The sequence below is a fragment of the Oncorhynchus mykiss genome, chromosome 28, assembly GCF_013265735.2.
Source record: "Oncorhynchus mykiss isolate Arlee chromosome 28, USDA_OmykA_1.1, whole genome shotgun sequence".
In the NCBI taxonomy this organism is placed as follows: Eukaryota; Metazoa; Chordata; class Actinopteri; order Salmoniformes; family Salmonidae; genus Oncorhynchus; species Oncorhynchus mykiss.
The window spans coordinates 4325082-4343999 of record NC_048592.1 but is presented as its reverse complement, the minus strand read 5'-3'; the positions used below and the strand labels follow the sequence as shown (position 1 = coordinate 4343999).

The window sequence follows — 18918 nt, the reverse complement described above, 5'->3', positions numbered from 1 at the left end:
CAACACATTTCTATCATGCGGCTAGGCATTCTATAATATAGAGCAATCCTGAATAAGCTTGGTGATGGTCCTTGCCTCCACTGACCGCTGCAGTCAGGTTTCCTGTTGTAACAGGTGCCAGCACAATGAAGAGCAATTTAACATGACTGCATCTCACTGAATAGCAGGCTAAAAGGAAAACAACTTTATTTGGTTGAAATTCCCCAACAAGGCTCAAAGGAGTCTGAAGAGTAGCCTGTTTGGCACCGCTCAACAGAATCACTCCGTCCATTAGGGCTGGAAGACTGTGTTCGGGGCTGCACAGACAGCCATTGTTAATAAAGGAAATCCACATTGCATTGACAACATGTTATTCTATTGCATATTGTTATAAGGGAAGAATTCAGGCTTGTGATTTGAATAGGTGCTTACGTTGGGTAGACTACACACTTTCACTAACCTGGAGGGAAAAAGAAGCAGGAACTCGATGACAACCATGGCTATAGAATACATTCAAGATCCTGGTAATCCTGTAATATTCCTTCAGTAATTAAAATAAACAAAACCGACAGAGAATCAGTATGGGGTACAGAAAAGATGACTTTAATATAGAACATTTACAAGCTGTGTGGAGTTGTGGACTCCGGTCAAAAGGGTACTGGCTGTGGCTGGTATGGTAGCTGAGGTGTACACAGTTGGACTGGGGTGCGGCTACACGTACCACAGGAAGCCAAAGCGCTTGTGGAGAAGCTCTTCACGGGGTCGAAGGTTAAACAGCTCCTCTGTGAGGGGGGCCACCCAGCGGTCTGTGTGGAAGACATTCTCGCCTACCTAGACGGAAACAAATAGGAGCTTAGTATTCATCCTCACCGTAGAATAAGCAGCATTGCAGGGTTATTACCGTTTCTTGCTTTCATTTTAGTGCATATTCTAGAACATTTAGAACTACCATTTCCCGCTTCATGACAATTGACAAATAAAACAGATGTGTGTGTGTCTAGACTGAAATGGAATCAAGCTTCTCTTTACCTTCCAGCCGGGGACACCTTTCATTACAACTGCTTCCTCCTCCAGATTCTCCCTCAGCATCCGTAGTTGCCTAGAGAGAGAAAAAAAAATCATCAGCTAAATTTAGAGCTCCTAAAACAGATAATCCAGTAACTAGGTTTCTATCCAATTGACGACATATGTTCATGTTCTACATGAAGAAAATATTCACATTTTCCCAAGTGTTGTTTCCATTAAACTGACTTATGGCGGATCCAAAAAAATGTAGTTGCATGATGTCATCCACAGAAAATGTGCACTTTTTCTGCTTACATTTTTTATGTAACGAATAAAAAGTTCAATGTGCTTCCCTCGTATTTTTCTGTACTGATAATTTTGTCACAAACACTTAAATAGTACATGTGCCTAGTCTGGTCTTGGCATGTTTGCGCTAGCCAATAGCACGATACAGTGCAGATATGTGCAGGTAGGCTAGTCTACATGATAAGATTATTACAGTGCCTTGCAAAAGTATTCATCCCCCTTGGCGTTTTTCCTATTTTGTTGCATTACAACCTGTAATTTAAATGTATTTTTATTTGGATTTCATGTAATGGACAAACACAAAATAGTCCAAATTGGTGAAGTGAAAAAAAAAAAAAACAACAACTTGAAACTGGTCAGAATGGAAGGAATGATGGATGGCACTAAATATAGGGAAATTCTTGAGGGAAACCTGTTTCAGTCTTCAAGAGATTTGAGACTGGGACAGAGGTTCACCTTCCAGCAGGACAATGACCCTAAGCATACTGCTGAAGCAACACTCGAGTGGTTTAAGGGGAAACATTTGGGTAAAAAGCCCAGTGGCTACATGTGCCAAGCTTATAGAGACATACCCCAAGAGACTTGCAGCTGTAATTGCTGCAAAAGGTGGATCTACAAAGTATTGACTTTGGGGGGGTGAATAGTTATGCATGCTCAAGTTCTGGTCTTGTTTGTTTCACAATAAAACATACTTTGCATCTTCAAAGTGGTAGGCATGTTGTGTAAATCAAATGACACAAACCCTCCAAAAATCCATTTTAATTCCAGGTTGTAGGGCAATAAAATAGGGAAAATGCCAAGGGGGTGAATACTTTCCCTATGCCACTGTATGTATTAAATATATTTAATATATTTATATTTTTCCCAAACGGTAGTCAAGCATCGACCATCATGTCACCAGAATAAAACCCTTGATATTTATTGGAATGGAGCATCAAGCTCATCACCTTGCACTTTCACCACCCTATGAAGTTCATCATAACTTATTTCATCGGTAGCCTAAACTGCATGGTTTCCCCGAGTCGTAAAAGATAGGCTACTTACTAACTTAGGTTTGATCACTAGTTTCTCCTTTCATCCGTGGCGCTGCTTTCCTGTGCTAGTCTACAAGTGCTGCACTATCATATCAGCTGCTTAATTTGTCATATGTACTGTAAGCCAAACAGCTGTACAGACTAATAATATTACCTAATTAGGAAAAAGAATGCTTTACTTCACTCCCTTACTCATAAAAGTAATCTGATTATGTAATGCGTTACCCCCAACACTGTTCATTGGCACATCACCTATACCCCTGTTGAAGTAGCCTTTGACTCTCTCTCCCTTACCTTCGGTCCTGCTCTGCTTGCAGCAAAGGCAGAAGAGCTATTCTCGCTTCCAGCTCCTCAATCTGCAACCGCCTACAACACACCAGCAGAACATTGACCAACAATAACGTCACAATGATCTGAATTGGTGCAATGAATCAGTGACATTAACTGGATTATGGCAATTCTTACCTCCTCTCCCTGTTCCATTTGAAGAGTCTCCAATAACCGAAACACATGACACCAACTCCAATGGTGAGCATGCTATACCCTGAAAATAAGAGTGTATATTAATTGTCAGCCATTTATTTCAGCAAGATAAGAATCACAACAACCAATTTGACCACTAATGCAAGTTACTAATCAGGTTTCCATCCAACCTTTATGCAAGTAAAGTACATATCTGATAAAAAAAAAAAAAATGTGAATAGGCCTTTTGTTGTAATGTTTGAATCCCTCAAATATCACATGAATACACATTAGACATGGCAAAATGTGTAGAATTGAAGACACTTAGCTTTAAAGCTGCAATATGTAACTTTTTGGGTCACCTGACCAAATTCACATAGAAATCTGTGTTATAGATGTTACTGGCATTTAAAGCAAGTTTAAGAAGTTGTAGATATATTTTGTGTGCCATTTCCATGCTTGAGATTCATTTTTTACTTAGTTTTGTACACCAGCTTCAAACAGCCGAAAATCTAATATTTTTGGTTATGGAACACATATTTCACATTGGTTTATATTGTACAATGATTCTCTACGCTATACTAAGTAGTTTTGTCACAAACTTAAATTAGGCAAACTGTCATGAACAGTGTTTGTGCTCATAGAAATAGACGGATGGGGCACAAGATGTTCCCCAATGCTGGAAGGGGGGCCTGAGTGAAAAAGTTTGGGAACACGTGGTGTAGACTATCCTACCTGCACTGTATCTGCGAGCTGTTGGCATATGCCAATATACCAGTAGGCACACTCACTATTTCAAATTCGATGGAAACTCATTTAACTTCTATTGTTTTATTCGGTACATGTGAATTTATCCGCAAACTGTTTGTTTATGTGCACTACTTCATCAAGCAAATACTTTTATCCGCAACAAGTCAATTTGATGGAAACGCATCTCTGGTGGGAAAATGCACATTGTTTTTATGGTGAGTTTTGAATATTCCAATGAAAATCTTTGGCCAATTGGATGGAAACCTAGCTACTACTGTTTTGTAGTTAGATCTGTTAAATTGAACTTGGACTGATCTGTTCATTGTTTACATTACTGCGCCATGCATGGCATACGTTCCAATAAAGACACCACAGCCTTAATTTTCAAACAACTGACAAGGGGGAATGTACATGATGTTTCACTGATTAGACTTCACCATGAAGCTAGGCAACTGATTAGACTTCACCATGAAGCTAGGCAACTGATTAGACTTCACCATGAAGCTAGGCAACTGATTAGACTTCACCATGAAGCTAGGCAACTGATTAGACTTCACCATGAAGCTAGGCAACTGATTGGACTTCACCATGAAGCTAGGCAACTGATTAGTTTGCCAGCTAAGCTAGCAAGCTGAACCAACAAACTATAGTTGGTAGCAACTACACGTCGCTACATCGGTTTCCATATTTATAAAGTACAATAGTGGGATAATAAACATGGTAACAACTATTTCATGGTAGAATAAATAGCTAATATCACTAGCTAGCTAAAATATTGAACTTGTTAGCCACTAGCATTGGCGTAATTGTTTGACTGTAAAATGATCTCCTCAGAACTTCGGCCATTACAACTGTAACTAGTATACTGACCAGAAAGTCCCCGTTTCGGGAGATTTCTCTTATAGTCGACAGGGCCATAACCTCCAGGAGGAGGCATGTCCTGCTTCACCTTGGACGCCGCCATCTTCCACTCCTTCCCTTCTCCAAAACAGACCGGAGCGTGACGGGTTTGACAAGGTGGTATACAGCTACGGCCGGAAGTGACTTTTCGTAGGAGGTTACTCCTCGATCACCCACACAATGTTTTGCGTTTTGGAACACCAGAAGTGCCTTTCAATATTGCGTTGCAGAGGCAGTTGCAGTGCGATCTGTTCTGGGTGGCGTTGCATTTATCGAATGTATACATCATATTGTATGCAAACTGCTTGACAGAAATGGTATCAGAAGGTGAATGTTGAATTTATTTTGCACACATATCCAGATGATGCTTGCGTGCCAATTTGCACAATAACGCCTCGATCACACCGAGTGTCCAATCGCATCATCTGGATATGTGCGCAACCACATTCTCCTTCTGCTACCCTTTCTGCCAAGCCTTCAACACATACACGTTATGCATATGTTCGAGAACACACTGCCTCTGGAAATGTATCTACTTTTGGTGTACCAAAACGCAAATTCCCTGTCTGTGTAATTGAGGAGTTAGGATATTTTGTGCAGCAGGTTAGGAGAATAAGGTTACATTAGGAAAACGTTTAGGGTTAGGTAAAATGCGATCCTAACCTGCTACGAAAAGTCACTTTCGGTCATCTGAGCGTGATACCATATTAATCGACTTCTTGTCTAGCGCGACAACCACCACGGGAGAATGGGCTCTTTCGCCCCCGGCCAAGCAAAAGTGTAATAGAAAATCAAGTCCTGAAAAATAATACTATGACTGGCAGAAGCAACAATTTAATGACACATTCCCACCAAATGAAAGAGTTCAAATTACTTTGTATTTTTATTGGTACTTCTTGGAGCTGGGAAACATTAAACCAAACAAATTGGACAATCAGTTTCCATGAAGGGATGGGGGGGGGGGGGGGGGGGGTTACGCTTGACAGTGAAGAGCCCAAGCTACCCTAAGAAACGGGGTGGTTGCAGGCGATCAGTGTTGCGTAGTGGTTCTGTGGTCCAACTTCAGTTCTTGCGCTAGGTGTCACGTTTTTCATATTTCTCAGTGATGGCATCTGAACTAGCACTGAAAATGATTTCCTAAACCATTTTGACAGCAGTAGACAGAAACCCAAACACAGATGTTAATTCATTTATAAACCACATAGCAGGCCTATGGAACTTTTACAGAAGAGAATTACAGTAGAAGAGAACAAAACTGAAAAGCGAGTATGAGACTGTAGTTGAGGAAGTAAAAGGAGCCTACAGAAGCACTGTAGTAAACCCAATTTCCTCACCACAGGCCTGTCTGAGATGCAAGTTATTGGTCCTGATGCCAAGCATACACAATCAATGAGTGATTTCAATATAAGACATGTTTATTCTCTCCTCAGTCTTTTGTACATCCTCAAACTTCACCAAAAAGTTGCTGTACCTAACCAAGCTTCATGACATGGAATCCAAAAACCTGAAATGTACCTGAGCAGGTGACAATACCTGCAATGTTAACTTTTTTCCTTATCACCAGATGAGATAATTTTGTAAAATGATCTGGGATATGACTCCTGTGAGTCTAGAGTATTGTCTTCCACTGAAACTTTGTTTGCATGTAATTCAGACAGTCTTTATTATGCCACTAGTTCTCTTTACAGACATGTTATTACACATATGAAGGGGCAACTCGGGAATTAAATGATGTAAAACCAAAGCAGAGGCTACAGACAATATAATAAAGAGATCATCTCTACTTGTTCTGCGTATGCGAAACATATGAAAGGAGAGGCTCTGTCAAACTGTAAATAGCTGAATAACATACATGTGTATGAGGCGAGTATTAATTGTTCAGTTTTTAAAACCATAACACCAAAACAGGAATTGTTCATTTATACATCAGTCCCAAAAAATAACCAATAACTTACTGTAAATACCCCAACATATCTAAGTCAACCGTTTGAGTTTATACACTGAAATCATCACTGCTCAGTTTCTTTAAAAAGAGAATTTTCCTTTTCTATAAGCAAATAGCATGTTTTTCGAAAGGTCTAGACACTTTTTTTTCCCAGTTTCACTTGTTTTTGAGAAACTTACCCCAAACAGCCATTCACCCTCGTTGTGCCATACGGGGGGCTCTGAAAAGACATGAACAAATGCTCTAAAAACACCCTTTTAGAGACTGAAATGCTCTATTGTGATTCAGGTCTTTAGATGTTGTACAAAATGGAATATAACGTTGCGGATGAAGTTTGGAATGACACAATTGCATGTGTACAACATCTAAAGACCTGCGTCACTATACTGAGAGCGTTTCTGTATTTAGGTGTTTTTGGAGCATTTGTTCATGTTTTTTCAGAGCCCCCGTACTGGACAATGAACATGAGGAAGTGAATTGTTGGTTCAGGTAAGTACATTTCTTTTTGAAGGGAAATCGCAGAAAGTGTGGACCCTTCTATAACATGCAATTTACATGAAAAATAGAGATTTGGTTGTAAAAAGCTAACTTTTCAGTTTATTGATCATATTTTTTGTCTTTTATATTTTTTGGGGGTACTCTTGAATATAAGGCAAACAGTTCAACTAGTCAGTCATTTAATCTTGAACACACCTCGACAGTTTGTCTGCATCCCATGGCTGAGTCTGTGATGACAAAAGGGCAATCAGCTCATTGTTCCGTCCAATAGGCAAAGCTCCATACATCCTTTTCATGGTCAGATATCAATGCACAGAAAAGCAGCATTCTCAAACCATCATGAACTCGCAGACATCATGGCTGACGAACATATGGAAGGAAGCCCTTTAGGCACGTGTATTTCTTTCCTTCGGAGTAAATCGCTGATTATGCACACTGACCAAACATCGGTGAACTTCAGAACAAACAATAGACATGAAAAATAACATAAGAGAAACAAAAACACTGCAACAAAAAAAAAAAGAAAGGATAATGCTTCTCCTCAAAAGTTTGAAGACTGCGTTTCCTTAACTGTAAATTGCATTGTTTGCGTTGACAACAGTAGCTATTGGTAAAAGGTTATTGATAATGAGATGATTATTTCCACGTGTTAGCTGTCTGGGAGATGGAGCGCGAGGGGATCATGTCCAGGAGGTACTCTCTCTGGCGGGCGTCCACTGTGGACGAGGTCTTATGGACTGACAGGCTGGGGTTCACATAGGCCATGGTCACACCTGGAGAGAAAGAGGGGAGAGGGGTCAGTCTCTGAGTGGGAGGGTGCACTGAGCAGAATAAAACACACACACATAACATTGATATCATAGCAGGGAAATCATGGACCAACTCTACTATTGGGGAGGTGAGCTAGCCAGGGAGTCAAAGGAGAATGCCAGCCACCAGAGGGACTGAAGCAGAGAGAAGAAAACAGAGCATTGGGGACACAAAGAGCAGTCAGATGCCTAGTCAAAAAACAATCCCTGGCCTGATCCATCTAACCCTCTGATGGGCGAAAAGGAGCCCCAGCCATATTGCTTAAATGCTTGTACTTATTTTCATTGAGACCTGCAAACACCACGGTGGGGGTGACTAGTAAAAGGGGCTAGGGGATATTTTTTGGACAGGACAAAAGTTCAGGGTGTAGAGATAGAGGTTGGGGGGGAGGGGGGGGCAGTGAGGTGTGGTGGTGGGTTGGAGTCCGAGACGGTATTAGTCTACCTGTGTTGATGTTGTTCTGCTTCCTCCATGCAGTGGCTTGGGCGCTACCACTGCTGCTGTTCCCACTGGAGCTGCCCTTTGAACCCTGGGCAGCCGAGCGCACATGGGCATGCTTACCTGGCCGGCTGACCAAGCCTGCAGCGGCCACTGCACTCTGCAGCTGAGAGGAGGAGAAAGAGTGGGACGCGCCCCTCACCCCCACAGACGGGACACCGCCACGGGAGAGCTGGCCCTGAGGTGGAAGGGAGGGGGGGAGAAGGAAAAAGAAGATTGAGTGACAAGAACATACAACACAAGCCAAGGGAACCATTGGGCTGTTGCAGATGGGGAGGTTCAAGTCCCTAGTGAGACACCATGGTAGAATGTAGGGATGTACTGCAACAGGAAATGATACAATGCTGATCTAATGGGAAAGATGGGGTGATCTGTGGCTGCATGTTGGAATGAATGAGTGATGGGATAAATACATACACACATGCACAGTGGAAAGGTTTGAGGTCCTCTAATCAGGGTTGAGGGTGGGGGTGCGTTGAGTTGTGTGTTTTGTGTTTTCGTTTCACGCTGTGAGCAAAGGGTGTGCTGGTCCTGGTGGTTATGGGTGCACTTGCTTCCATGCCTGCCCGGGCGTCGGCGGGCCTTGGTCCTTCCCGCCCTTGGAAAAGCATCTCAGGCCGGGTGGGGGCGAGCGTAACCACTGATCAGAACACCCACTGATGGGAGCAGCCATTTGTATTGATGTTGTATTGTAGTTGTTCAAAATATTAAAAAGGGAACCATATGTAAGTGAATATTATAATATACCATATATAATATACCACCAATACCATCTATATCTAATGGAATGTGACAGGACCTGTAGTCATTGAATGTGACAGGACCTGTAGTCATTGAATGTGACAGGACCTGTAGTAATTGAATGTGACAGGACCTGTAGTCATTGAATGTGACAGGACCTGTAGTCATTGAATGTGACAGGACCTGTAGTCATTGAATGTGACAGGACCTGTAGTAATTGAATGTGACAGGACCTGTAGTCATTGAATGTGACAGGACCTGTACTCATTGAATGTGACAGGACCTGTAGTAATTGAATGTGACAGGGCCTGTAGTAATTGAATGTGACAGGGCCTGTAGTAATTGAATGTGACAGGGCCTGTAGTAATTGAATGTGACAGGGCCTGGAGTGGCACAGGTGATGATGTGACAGTTTCAGGGAACTGCGGAGTAGTGTGTCACCCCTACCTGTTTGATGTTGGTTGAGTGGTGGCGTGCAATGCTCTGTCCTCTGTTGTGCTGTTGGTGATGGTGATGCAGAGAGGAGGCCCTAGCCTGGGCCTGGGCCTGTTTCAGTTGCTGGGACACTAGATGCTCCGCCTTCACCGACGGAGAGGTGGATGAGGAGGAGAAAGAGGAGGAGGGGGTGTGAGAGACGGGGGCGGCAGCCTGCTGGAGGATCTGCTGCTCTATCTCCTGTTCCTGCTGCAGGGCCTTGACAAACGCAGCCTTCAGCCGATTGGTGTGCTCGGCCTTCAGGGCCTTATTCTGATTGGAGGACATGCAATCCGCACAGAGGATGGTCCCGCCCTTGGCCTTGTCTTGCCTCCAACGGCAGGTAAAATCGGTGCTGCACTGGGTGCAGGTGAAGGGCTCTTTGATGGAGGGCTTGACCGGGGGCTTCCCTGTTTTAGCTGGAGAACACAAAAAGGATAGCGCAGCAGGGGGAGGGGTGAGTAAGGAAGTGATATTATTGTGTAAATTAATTGTATGTAATATGATGGAATACTGTATGTAGTGTTTTCACCTCTGATAGCATAGTGTTATATAGTGTTTACACAAGCATAATATGTATAGTACCTCTCATCATGGAGTCCAGCAAGTTCTGCACCACATCCTCCAGGCCCACCAGGTAGATGAACTCGTTGTTGGCTGCCGAGGGCAGGAAGTTTAGCTCTGGGGTGGGAAGTTTGGGAGGAGGGATCTCCAGAAGGGTCTTCTCCAGCTGCTTACGCAGGGCTTGCTTAGCTGCGGCCTGACAGGCAGCAGGAGAGTCGTTCACGTTGACCACAGACACACTGCTGTTTCCAGACTGGGAGGTCATAGAAGGACCCTTCATGTTAGTTGCGGAGGCCTGGGGGAGAGACGAATGAGAAGGGGTTGAGAGGGAGAAAGAAGGGGGTAAGATCTTTTATTTAACCTTCATTTAACCAAGCAAGTCAGTTAAGAACAAATTCTTATTTACAATGACGGCCTCCCCCGGCCAAACCCGAACGACGCTGGGCCAATTGTGCGCCGCCCTATGGGACTCCCAATCGCGGCCGGTTGTGATACAGCCCGGGATCGTCCCCAGGTCTGTAGTAACGCCTCTAGCACTGCGATGCAGTGCCTTAGACCGCTGCGCCACTCCGGAGACAAGTGGGGGAGAGGTGTCCAGTTGAGGTTGTCATGCAAATACAGCATGACAGATCAGATTCATTAAAACGGTGTCACATTCAGTGGGAAAGGGTAGCTGAGTTCGAGTGGTTCAATATATCTGAAACATGAATGCCATTGATGGCTACAGTTTGAATGGCCACTACAGGGAGGCCAGAAAAGATGCAACAGTATTGAGTGGCTAGCTAGCTAATTAGAAATGGCTAAAAGTATACACGCAAAACGTTATTTTGTACAATATGCTGATATCATAGACAGTAGGTTGAGACGTGATAAATATTGTTTTGACTTGCTACATGACATAGACAAGTACTGTAACTTGCCAGCAAGCTCGCGCCAGCAATGAAAAAGTTCAGATGATGCTATGAGTATATTAAATGCATTGCGTGTGTGTTCTAATTTATAATTATATAAATGATCATATTTGAGGTGAATTTACCATAACCACTTTGGACCATCCTTTTCGGTGAAAAGAAATAGAGATTGGTAGTTGTGCCATTTTTAAGATTAGTCAAGTGTGAACCACATCTAGTGGGCATCAGCTGATCAAAACCAGAATGTTGCAAAAAACTTAATGCATTTAATCTTTCATGAACAAGATCCATTTTCACACTCAAAAAAATGTTTGTATTTTCCCCCATTAGTCCACTGATACAGTTCTAAAATGTTTGTATTTTCCCCCATTAGTCCACAGATACAGTTCTAAAATGTTTGTATTTTCCCCCATTAGTCCACTGATACAGTTCTAAAATGTTTGTATTTTCCCCCATTAGTCCACTGATACAGTTGTAAAATGTTTGTATTGTCCCCCATTAGTCCACTGATAGTTCTAAAATGTTTGTATTTTCCCCCATTAGTCCACTGATACAGTTCTAAAATGTTTGTATTTTCCCCCCATTAGTCCACTGACACAGTTCTAAAATGTTTGTATTTTCCCCCCATTAGTCCACTGATACAGTTCTAAAATGTTTGTATTTTCCCCCATTAGTCCACTGATACAGTTCTAAAATGTTTGTATTTTCCCCCATTAGTCCACTGATACAGTTCTAAAATGTTTGTATTTTCCCTCATTAGTCCACTGATACAGTTCTAAAATGTTTGTATTTTCCCCCCATTAGTCCACTGATACAGTTCTAAAAGGTTTGTATTTTCCCTCCATTAGTCCACTGATACAGTTCTAAAATGTTTGTATTTCCACCCATTAGTCCACTGATACAGTTCTAAAATGTTTGTATTTTCCCCCCCATTAGTCCACTGATACAGTTCTAAAATGCTTGTATTTTTCCCCCATTAGTCCACTGATACAGTTCTAAAATGTTTGTATTTTCCCCCATTAGTCCACTGATACAGTTCTAAAATGTTTGTATTTTCCCCCATTAGTCCACAGATACAGTTCTAAAATGTTTGTATTTTCCCCCCCATTAGTCGACAGATACAGTTCTAAAATGTTTGTATTTTCCCCCCATTAGTCGACTGATACAGTTCTAAAATGTTTGTATTTTCCCCCCATTAGTCCACTGATACAGTTCTAAAATGTTTGTATTTTCCCCCCATTAGTCCACTGACACAGTTCTAAAATGTTTGTATTTTCCCCCATTAGTCCACTGATACAGTTCTAAAATGTTTGTATTTCCCCCATTAGTCCACTGATACAGTTCTAAAATGTTTGTATTGTCCCCCCATTAGTCCACTGATACAGTTCTAAAAGGTTTGTATTTTCCCCCCATTAGTCCACTGATACAGTTCTAAAATGTTTGTATTTTCCCCCATTAGTCCACTGATACAGTTCTAAAATGTTTTGTATTTTCCCCCCATTAGTCCACTGATACAGTTCTAAAATGTTTTGTATTTTCCCCCCCATTAGTCCACTGATACAGTTCTAAAATGTTTGTATTGTTCCCCCATTAGTCCACTGATACAGTTCTAAAATGTTTTGCATGTCAGATGTCAAGTTTTCAAGAACGTCATCAGTACTTTAGTCCTCTATAACATTTTACGTTATGGAGTTTAAAAAGTTTTACCTTAATATTTAAAGCAAAGCAGTTTAATATAGTCAAAGTTAAATTCAGTAAAATAATTGGTCTGATTACTTTGATAGACTACTTTCTCAAACGTTCTAACTTTGATTTGTGGGGCAGTTAGATCACAAAAATGTCTAAACAATTGAAAGAAGAAAGACAAAGTGATCTTCTATCAGAAGATGGCAATAAAGGGCACGATGTGGACAACACCTGTAGGAAAGCAAAGCAACTGAATCATATTCATGCTGTGGGTTTCAGATAAATAGATACACGATACACTTTTGTAAAGCATTCAGTGTAAATTAAGTTTGATTTTAGTTGAATGATGATGTAATGATTAGAACGTTTTAGGTTATTATTTGGGGAGAGAAATATGATGGTGCATCTAGTGATGACAGCTCTTTAAAAATTATTTTTGTGTTAGTTGAAGAACTATGTAGAATAGGTTTGTATGTAGACCTACTGATAACTAGCAATAATTATATATATCTATCTAATAAATAACCTCTTTAATCTAATAAATAACCTCTCACAACCTCTCCTGACCCAACAACTACTGACCACAACCACACAACTCCTGACCAAAACCACTGACCACACAACTACTAACCACAACCACACAACTAGTGACCACAACCACACAACTAGTGACCACAACCACACAACTAGTGACCACAACCACACAACTAGTAACCACAAACACACAACTACTGACCACAAACACACAACTACTGACCACAACCACTGACCACAACCACACAACTACTGACCACAACCACACAACTACTGACCACAAACACACTACTACTGACCACAAACATACTACTACTGACCACACATCTAATCACCACAACTACTGACCACACAACCACTGACCACAACCATACAACTACTGACCACACTACTACCGACCACTTCCACACAACTACTGACCACACAACTACTACTGACCACTTCCACACAACTACTGACCACACAACTACTACTGACCACTTCCACACTACTACTGACCACACAACTACTACTGACCACTTCCAAACTACTACTGACCACACAACTACTACCGACCACTTCCACACAACTACTGACCACACAACTACTACTGACCACTTCCACACAACTACTGACCACAAACACACTACTACTGACCAAACATCTAATCACCACAACTACTGACCACACAACCACTGACCACAACCACAACTACTGACCACACAACTACTACCGACCACAACCACACAACTACTACTGACCACTTCCACACAACTACTGACCAAAACCACTGACCACACAACTACTGAACCACAAAACTATTAACCAAAACTACTTACCACAACCACACAACTACTGACCACATCTACTGACCACAAACACACTACCACTGACCCCACATCTAATCACCACAATTACTGACCACACAACTACTGACCACAACCACACAACTACTGACCACACAATTACTACTGGCCACAAAACTGAACAATAAACTACTTACCACAACCACACAACTACTGACCACATCTACTGACCACAAACACACTACCACTGACCCCACATCTAATCACCACAATTACTGACCACACAACTACTGACCACAACCACACAACTACTGAACCACACACCTACTTACCAAAACGACGGACCACAGCTATCAACCGCAACTACTGACCACACAACTACTGATCACAAATACAAAACTAATGACCTTAACCAAATACATTTAAACTCAGTTTTTCACAATTCCTGACATTTAATCCTAGTAAAAATTCCCTGTTTTAGGTCAGTTAGGATCACCATTTTATTGTCAGAATTCCCAGTGGGTCAGAAGTTTACATACAGTCAATTAGTATTTGGTAGCATTGCCTTTAAAATTGTTTAACTTGGGTCAAACATTTTGGGTAGCCTTCCACAAGCTTCCCACAATAAGCTGGGTGAATTCTTGCCCATTCCTCCTGACAGAGCTGGTGTAACTGAGTCAGGTATGTAGGCCTTCTTGCTCACCCACGCTTTTTCAGTTCTGCCCACAGATTTTTGAGGTCAGGGATTTGTTGTCCTGCGATGGCCACTCCAATACCTTGACTTTGTTGTCCTGAAGCCATTTTCCCACAACTTTGGAAGTATGCTTGGGGTCATTGTCCATTTTGGAAGACCCATTTGCGACCAATCTTTAACTTCCTGACTGACATCTTGAGATGTTGTTTCAATATTTCCACATAATTTTCATTCTTCATCATGCCATCTATTTTGTGAAGTGCACCAGTCCCTCCTGCAGCAAAGCACCCACATGACATGATGCTGCCACTCCCGTGCTTCACAGTTGGGATGGTGTTCTTCGGGTTGCAAGCCTCCCCCTTTTTCCTCCAAACATAACGATGGGCATTATGGACAAACAGTTCTATTTTTGTTTCATCAGACCAGAGGACATTTCTCCAAAAAGTACGATCTTTGTCCCCATGTGCAGTTGCAAACCATAGTCTGGCTTTTTTATGGTGGTTTGGAGCAGTGGCTTCTTCCTTGCTGAGCGGCCTTTCAGGTTATGTCGAGATATAGGACTCGTTTTACTGTGGATATATATACCTTGTACCTGCTTCCTCCAGCATCTTCACAAGGTCCTTTGCTGTTGCTCTGGGATTGAGTTGCACTTTACGCACCAAAGTATGTTAATCTCTAGGAGACGGAATGCATCTCCTTCCTGAGCGGTATGACGGCTGTGTGGTCCCATGGTGTTTATACTTGCGTACTATTGTTTGTTCAGATGAACGTGGTACCTTCAGGCATTTGGAAATTGCTCCCAAGGAAGAACCTGACTGAACCTGACCTGAATTTGATACCACAAAATTGGGGAGAAAAGGAAAAAAATAAAAAATAAAAAAATTAATATTTATATATATATAAATATATAATATAATATAATATATATATATATAAATATAATATATATATATATATATATATATATATAAATATAATATATATATATATAAATATAATATATATATATATATATATATATATAAATATATATAATATATATATAAATATATATATATATAAATATAATATAAATATATATAAATATAATATAAATATATATATATATATATATATATATATATATATATATATATATTTCTTTATTTATTTTTTCCTTTTCTCCCCAATTTTGTGGTATCAAATTGTTAGTATAGTATATTAGTATATTAATTAGTATATATATACCAATTTGTCTAATTTAGCTAGCTTTTGCTGTTGCTAGCTAATTTGTCCTGGGATATAAACATTGAGTTGTTATTTTACCTGTAATGTACAAGGTCCTCTACTCCGACAATTAATCCACACATAAAACGGTCAACCAAATCGTTTCTAGTCATCTCTTCCTTCCAGGCCTTAACTTTATATTGCGATTGGCAACTTTCATAAATTAGCTGCATTACCGTCACTGACCTCGTTCGTCTTTCAGTCACCCACGTGGGTATAACCAATGAAGAGATGGGTACCTGCTTCTATAAACCAATGAGGAGATGGGAGAGGCAGGACTTGCAGCGCGATCTGCGTCAGAAATAGAACTGATTTCTATTTTAGCCCTTGGCAACGCAGACGCTCGTTGGCGCACCCGAGCAGTGTGGTTGGAATAATTGAAAAACATGGATTTCTAAATTTATTTTGCAATGCTCACGCACGCGACACGAGCAGTGTGGTCAGCCTGTTAGGCATGCTGCAAGGAGGCATGAGGACTGCAGATGTGGCCAGGGCAATCAATTGCAATGTCCGTACTGTGAGATGCCTAAGACAGCGCTACAGGGAGACAGAAAGGACAGCTGATGGTCCTCGCAGTGGCAGACCACGTGTAACAACACCTGCACAGGATTGGTACATCTGAACATCACACCTGCGGGACAGGTACAAGATGGCAACTACAATTGCCCGAGTTACACCAGGAATGCACAATCCCTTCCCAGCTCAGACTGTCCGCAATAGGCTGAGAGAGGCCCGTTGTAGGCCTGTTGCAAGGCAGGTCCTCACTAGACATCACCGGCAACAACATCGCCTATGGGCACATTGACGAGTCGTGATTTTGTCTCACCAGGGTTGATGGTCGGATTTGCGTTTATCGTCAAAGGAATGAGTGTTACATCGATTTGGAGGTGGAGGGTCCATCATGGTCTGAGGCTGTGTATCACAGCATCGGACTGAGCTTGTTGTCATTGCAGGCAATCTCAACGCTGTGCGTTACAGGGAAGACATCCTCCTCCCTCATATGGTACCCTTCCTGCAGGCTCATCCTGACATGACCCTCCAGCATGACAGTGCCACCAGCCAAACTGCTCGTTCTGAGCGTGATTTCCTGCAAGACAGGAATGTCAGTGTTCTGCCATGGCCAGCGAAGAGCCCGGATCTCAATCCCATTGACCACGTCTGGGACCAGTTGGATCAGAGGTTGAGGGCTAGGGCCATTCCCCCCAGAAATGTCCGGGAACTTGCAGGTGCCTTGATGGAAGAGTGGGGTAACATCTCACAGCAAGAACTGGCAAATCTGGTGCAGTCCATGAGATGCACTGCAGTACTTAACGCAGCTGGTGGCCACACCAGATACTGACTGTTACTTTTGATTTTGACCCCCCCCCCCCTTTGTTCAGGGACACATTCGTCCATTTCTGTTAGTTACATGTTTGTGGAACTTGTTCAGTTTATGTCTCAGTTGTTGAATCTTGTTATGTTCATACAAATACTTACACATGTTAAGTTTGCAGAGAATAAACACAGTTGACAGTGAGAGGATGTTTCTTTTTTTGCTGAGTTGATATATACTTTTGGAACTATAACCATTTAAAATGTGCATAAACACATAGGAATACAAATGGTCCTGCTCCTTGGCCAATGAAGCTACAAGACCAACTTCAAAACATTCAGGCTATGCAAACTTCAAGTTCTTTAGAATCTTTATCAACTACCTACATATACATTTGCATAAATTAGCATAAAGCAACATACCAACAGTAACTCTTGAACCGTTCAAGCTAGATATCCCAAACCAACTTGCACATGTTCTGGCTATCCTAACTTCAAATTCCTTAAAACGTTAATCAACTATAACTGTATAAATGAGCATAAAAATGTCCCACCAACAGTAGATTAAGGCAGCCCCCCGCACCTCTCCGATTCAGAGGGGTTGGATTAAATGCGGAAGACACATTTCAGTTGGTCAACTGACTAGGTATCCCTCTTTCCCTTTCCTAACTCTTGAACTGTTCAAGATGAGACACCAAAGCAATTTTCACACGTTCAGGCTATTCTATCCACTGCCACAAAAATACTGAAGGAAGTCACAATTTTTATTAATGGAAAAAACCATCTAGTTGTTATTATTATCAACACTAACGTGATGCTCTTAAAAGAGGCAGTGTACAATTTTAGGAAAATAGTGCTTTTAAATCATGTAGAAACCTAATATTCCACAAATTAATTTTTAATTTCAATCACAGGTATTTATATCAACATTTTAGGTTTTTATGATAAACAAATGTCTTTACAGGGTTACACATTAGGTGAGGGCACAACATGTGCTTCAGAAGTAGCTAGAATTCACATAGGCTGCATTTGAATCTATAAAAAAAAATAGAGCCCTTCCTCTGCCCCACCTGTGAGATGTTGACCAGCAGGCTGGTATTGTTGACGTTTCCCACCCTGATGAGGCCTCTCTGGGCCTGGGTGCCGGGTACGTTGGCCCTGGAGGCCAGCAGCAGGGGAGGGGGGCCAGAGCCTCCAGAGCCAGACCCTGACAGTTGCTGCTGCCGGAGAGACTGGATCTGCTGAGGAGACACAGCAATTGGCTACAAAAGGGGGTCAGGGGAGAGATTGGACCGAGGAGGAGAAGAGGGACAGGGCAGGGATAAAGAGGGCCAACATTGGACAGAGAGAGGGCATATAGAAGAGAGCATTGGACAGCTCATGGGAAAGAAGAGGATGAGGGACACAGCAGCAATATGTGAGGGAGGGTGGAGAGACAAGAGGGGAATGAAAGAGACCGAGACAAAAAGAGAGAGAAAATAAAAAAACAGGTGACACACAAGTCAGTCATTAGTAGTGTGGATTGATATCATCTGATGACCAGTTTGGCAGGTAGATTGTGGTCTCTCTTACCTGTGCCCCTCTAACTAGGGGTGGCATGATGATCTGGGAGTTGTGGGACCCATGCTTGGAGGAGATCTGCTGCCCGCCCCTCACCAGAGGAGGAGGAATGACTGTGCCTGAACTCCTACTTGACCCCACCTGGGGATGAAATAAAGTCTTCGGACTCATGTCTCGGTCTTAAACTAAACTATTCAATAACAGA

General features: G+C 41.9%; 2 protein-coding genes across 11 annotated transcripts in view; both read right to left on the bottom strand.

The window, feature by feature from the left end:
- Positions 1-561: 561 nt before the first annotated feature.
- LOC110508372 (NADH dehydrogenase [ubiquinone] 1 alpha subcomplex subunit 13) lies at positions 562-4846 on the bottom strand. 2 transcript variants are annotated; one of them, XM_021588863.2, is made up of 5 exons: positions 4407-4846; positions 2790-2868; positions 2619-2690; positions 1009-1078; positions 562-810 (listed from the first exon to the last, which is right to left on the bottom strand). In XM_021588863.2, exons 1-5 carry the CDS (start codon positions 4498-4500, stop codon positions 691-693), a joined length of 435 nt encoding a protein of 144 aa, XP_021444538.1. In that variant the 5' UTR covers positions 4501-4846; the 3' UTR covers positions 562-690. The 2 variants fall into 2 exon arrangements, with proteins under 2 accessions (XP_021444538.1, XP_036822828.1); XM_036966933.1 differs by having other exon boundaries at positions 562-806.
- A 765-nt stretch (positions 4847-5611) lies between these two features.
- LOC110508371 (transcriptional repressor p66 alpha) overlaps positions 5612-18918 on the bottom strand; it is a 49072-nt gene continuing 35765 nt past the window's right edge. For 7 of the 9 annotated variants that reach the window (XM_021588854.2, XM_036966405.1, XM_036966406.1 and 4 more), the window contains exons 6-11: positions 18726-18854; positions 18224-18415; positions 9988-10261; positions 9376-9821; positions 8134-8365; positions 5612-7652 (exon numbers count right to left, since the gene is read on the bottom strand). In XM_021588854.2, the coding sequence (XP_021444529.2) occupies positions 7516-7652; positions 8134-8365; positions 9376-9821; positions 9988-10261; positions 18224-18415; positions 18726-18854 (1410 nt within the window). In that variant the 3' untranslated portion in view covers positions 5612-7515. The remainder of the gene's footprint in view (positions 7653-8133; positions 8366-9375; positions 9822-9987; positions 10262-18223; positions 18416-18725; positions 18855-18918) is intronic. The other 2 variants (XM_036966403.1, XM_036966404.1) reach the window with 1 other exon arrangement.

What these genes read in the sequence shown, in the direction of transcription:
- LOC110508372 (XM_036966933.1), bottom strand. Translation starts at nt 4,500, where the DNA reads ATGGCGGCGTCCAAGGTGAAGCAGGACATGCCTCCTCCTGGAGGTTAT. An exon ending in CCCGAAACGGGGACTTTCTG is followed by an intron (nt 2,869 to 4,406) that starts GTCAGTATACTA and finishes TCTTATTTTCAG; the next exon opens with GGTATAGCATGCTCACCATT. An exon ending in AAGGTGTCCCCGGCTGGAAG is followed by an intron (nt 807 to 1,008) that starts GTAAAGAGAAGC and finishes CCGTCTAGGTAG; the next exon opens with GCGAGAATGTCTTCCACACA.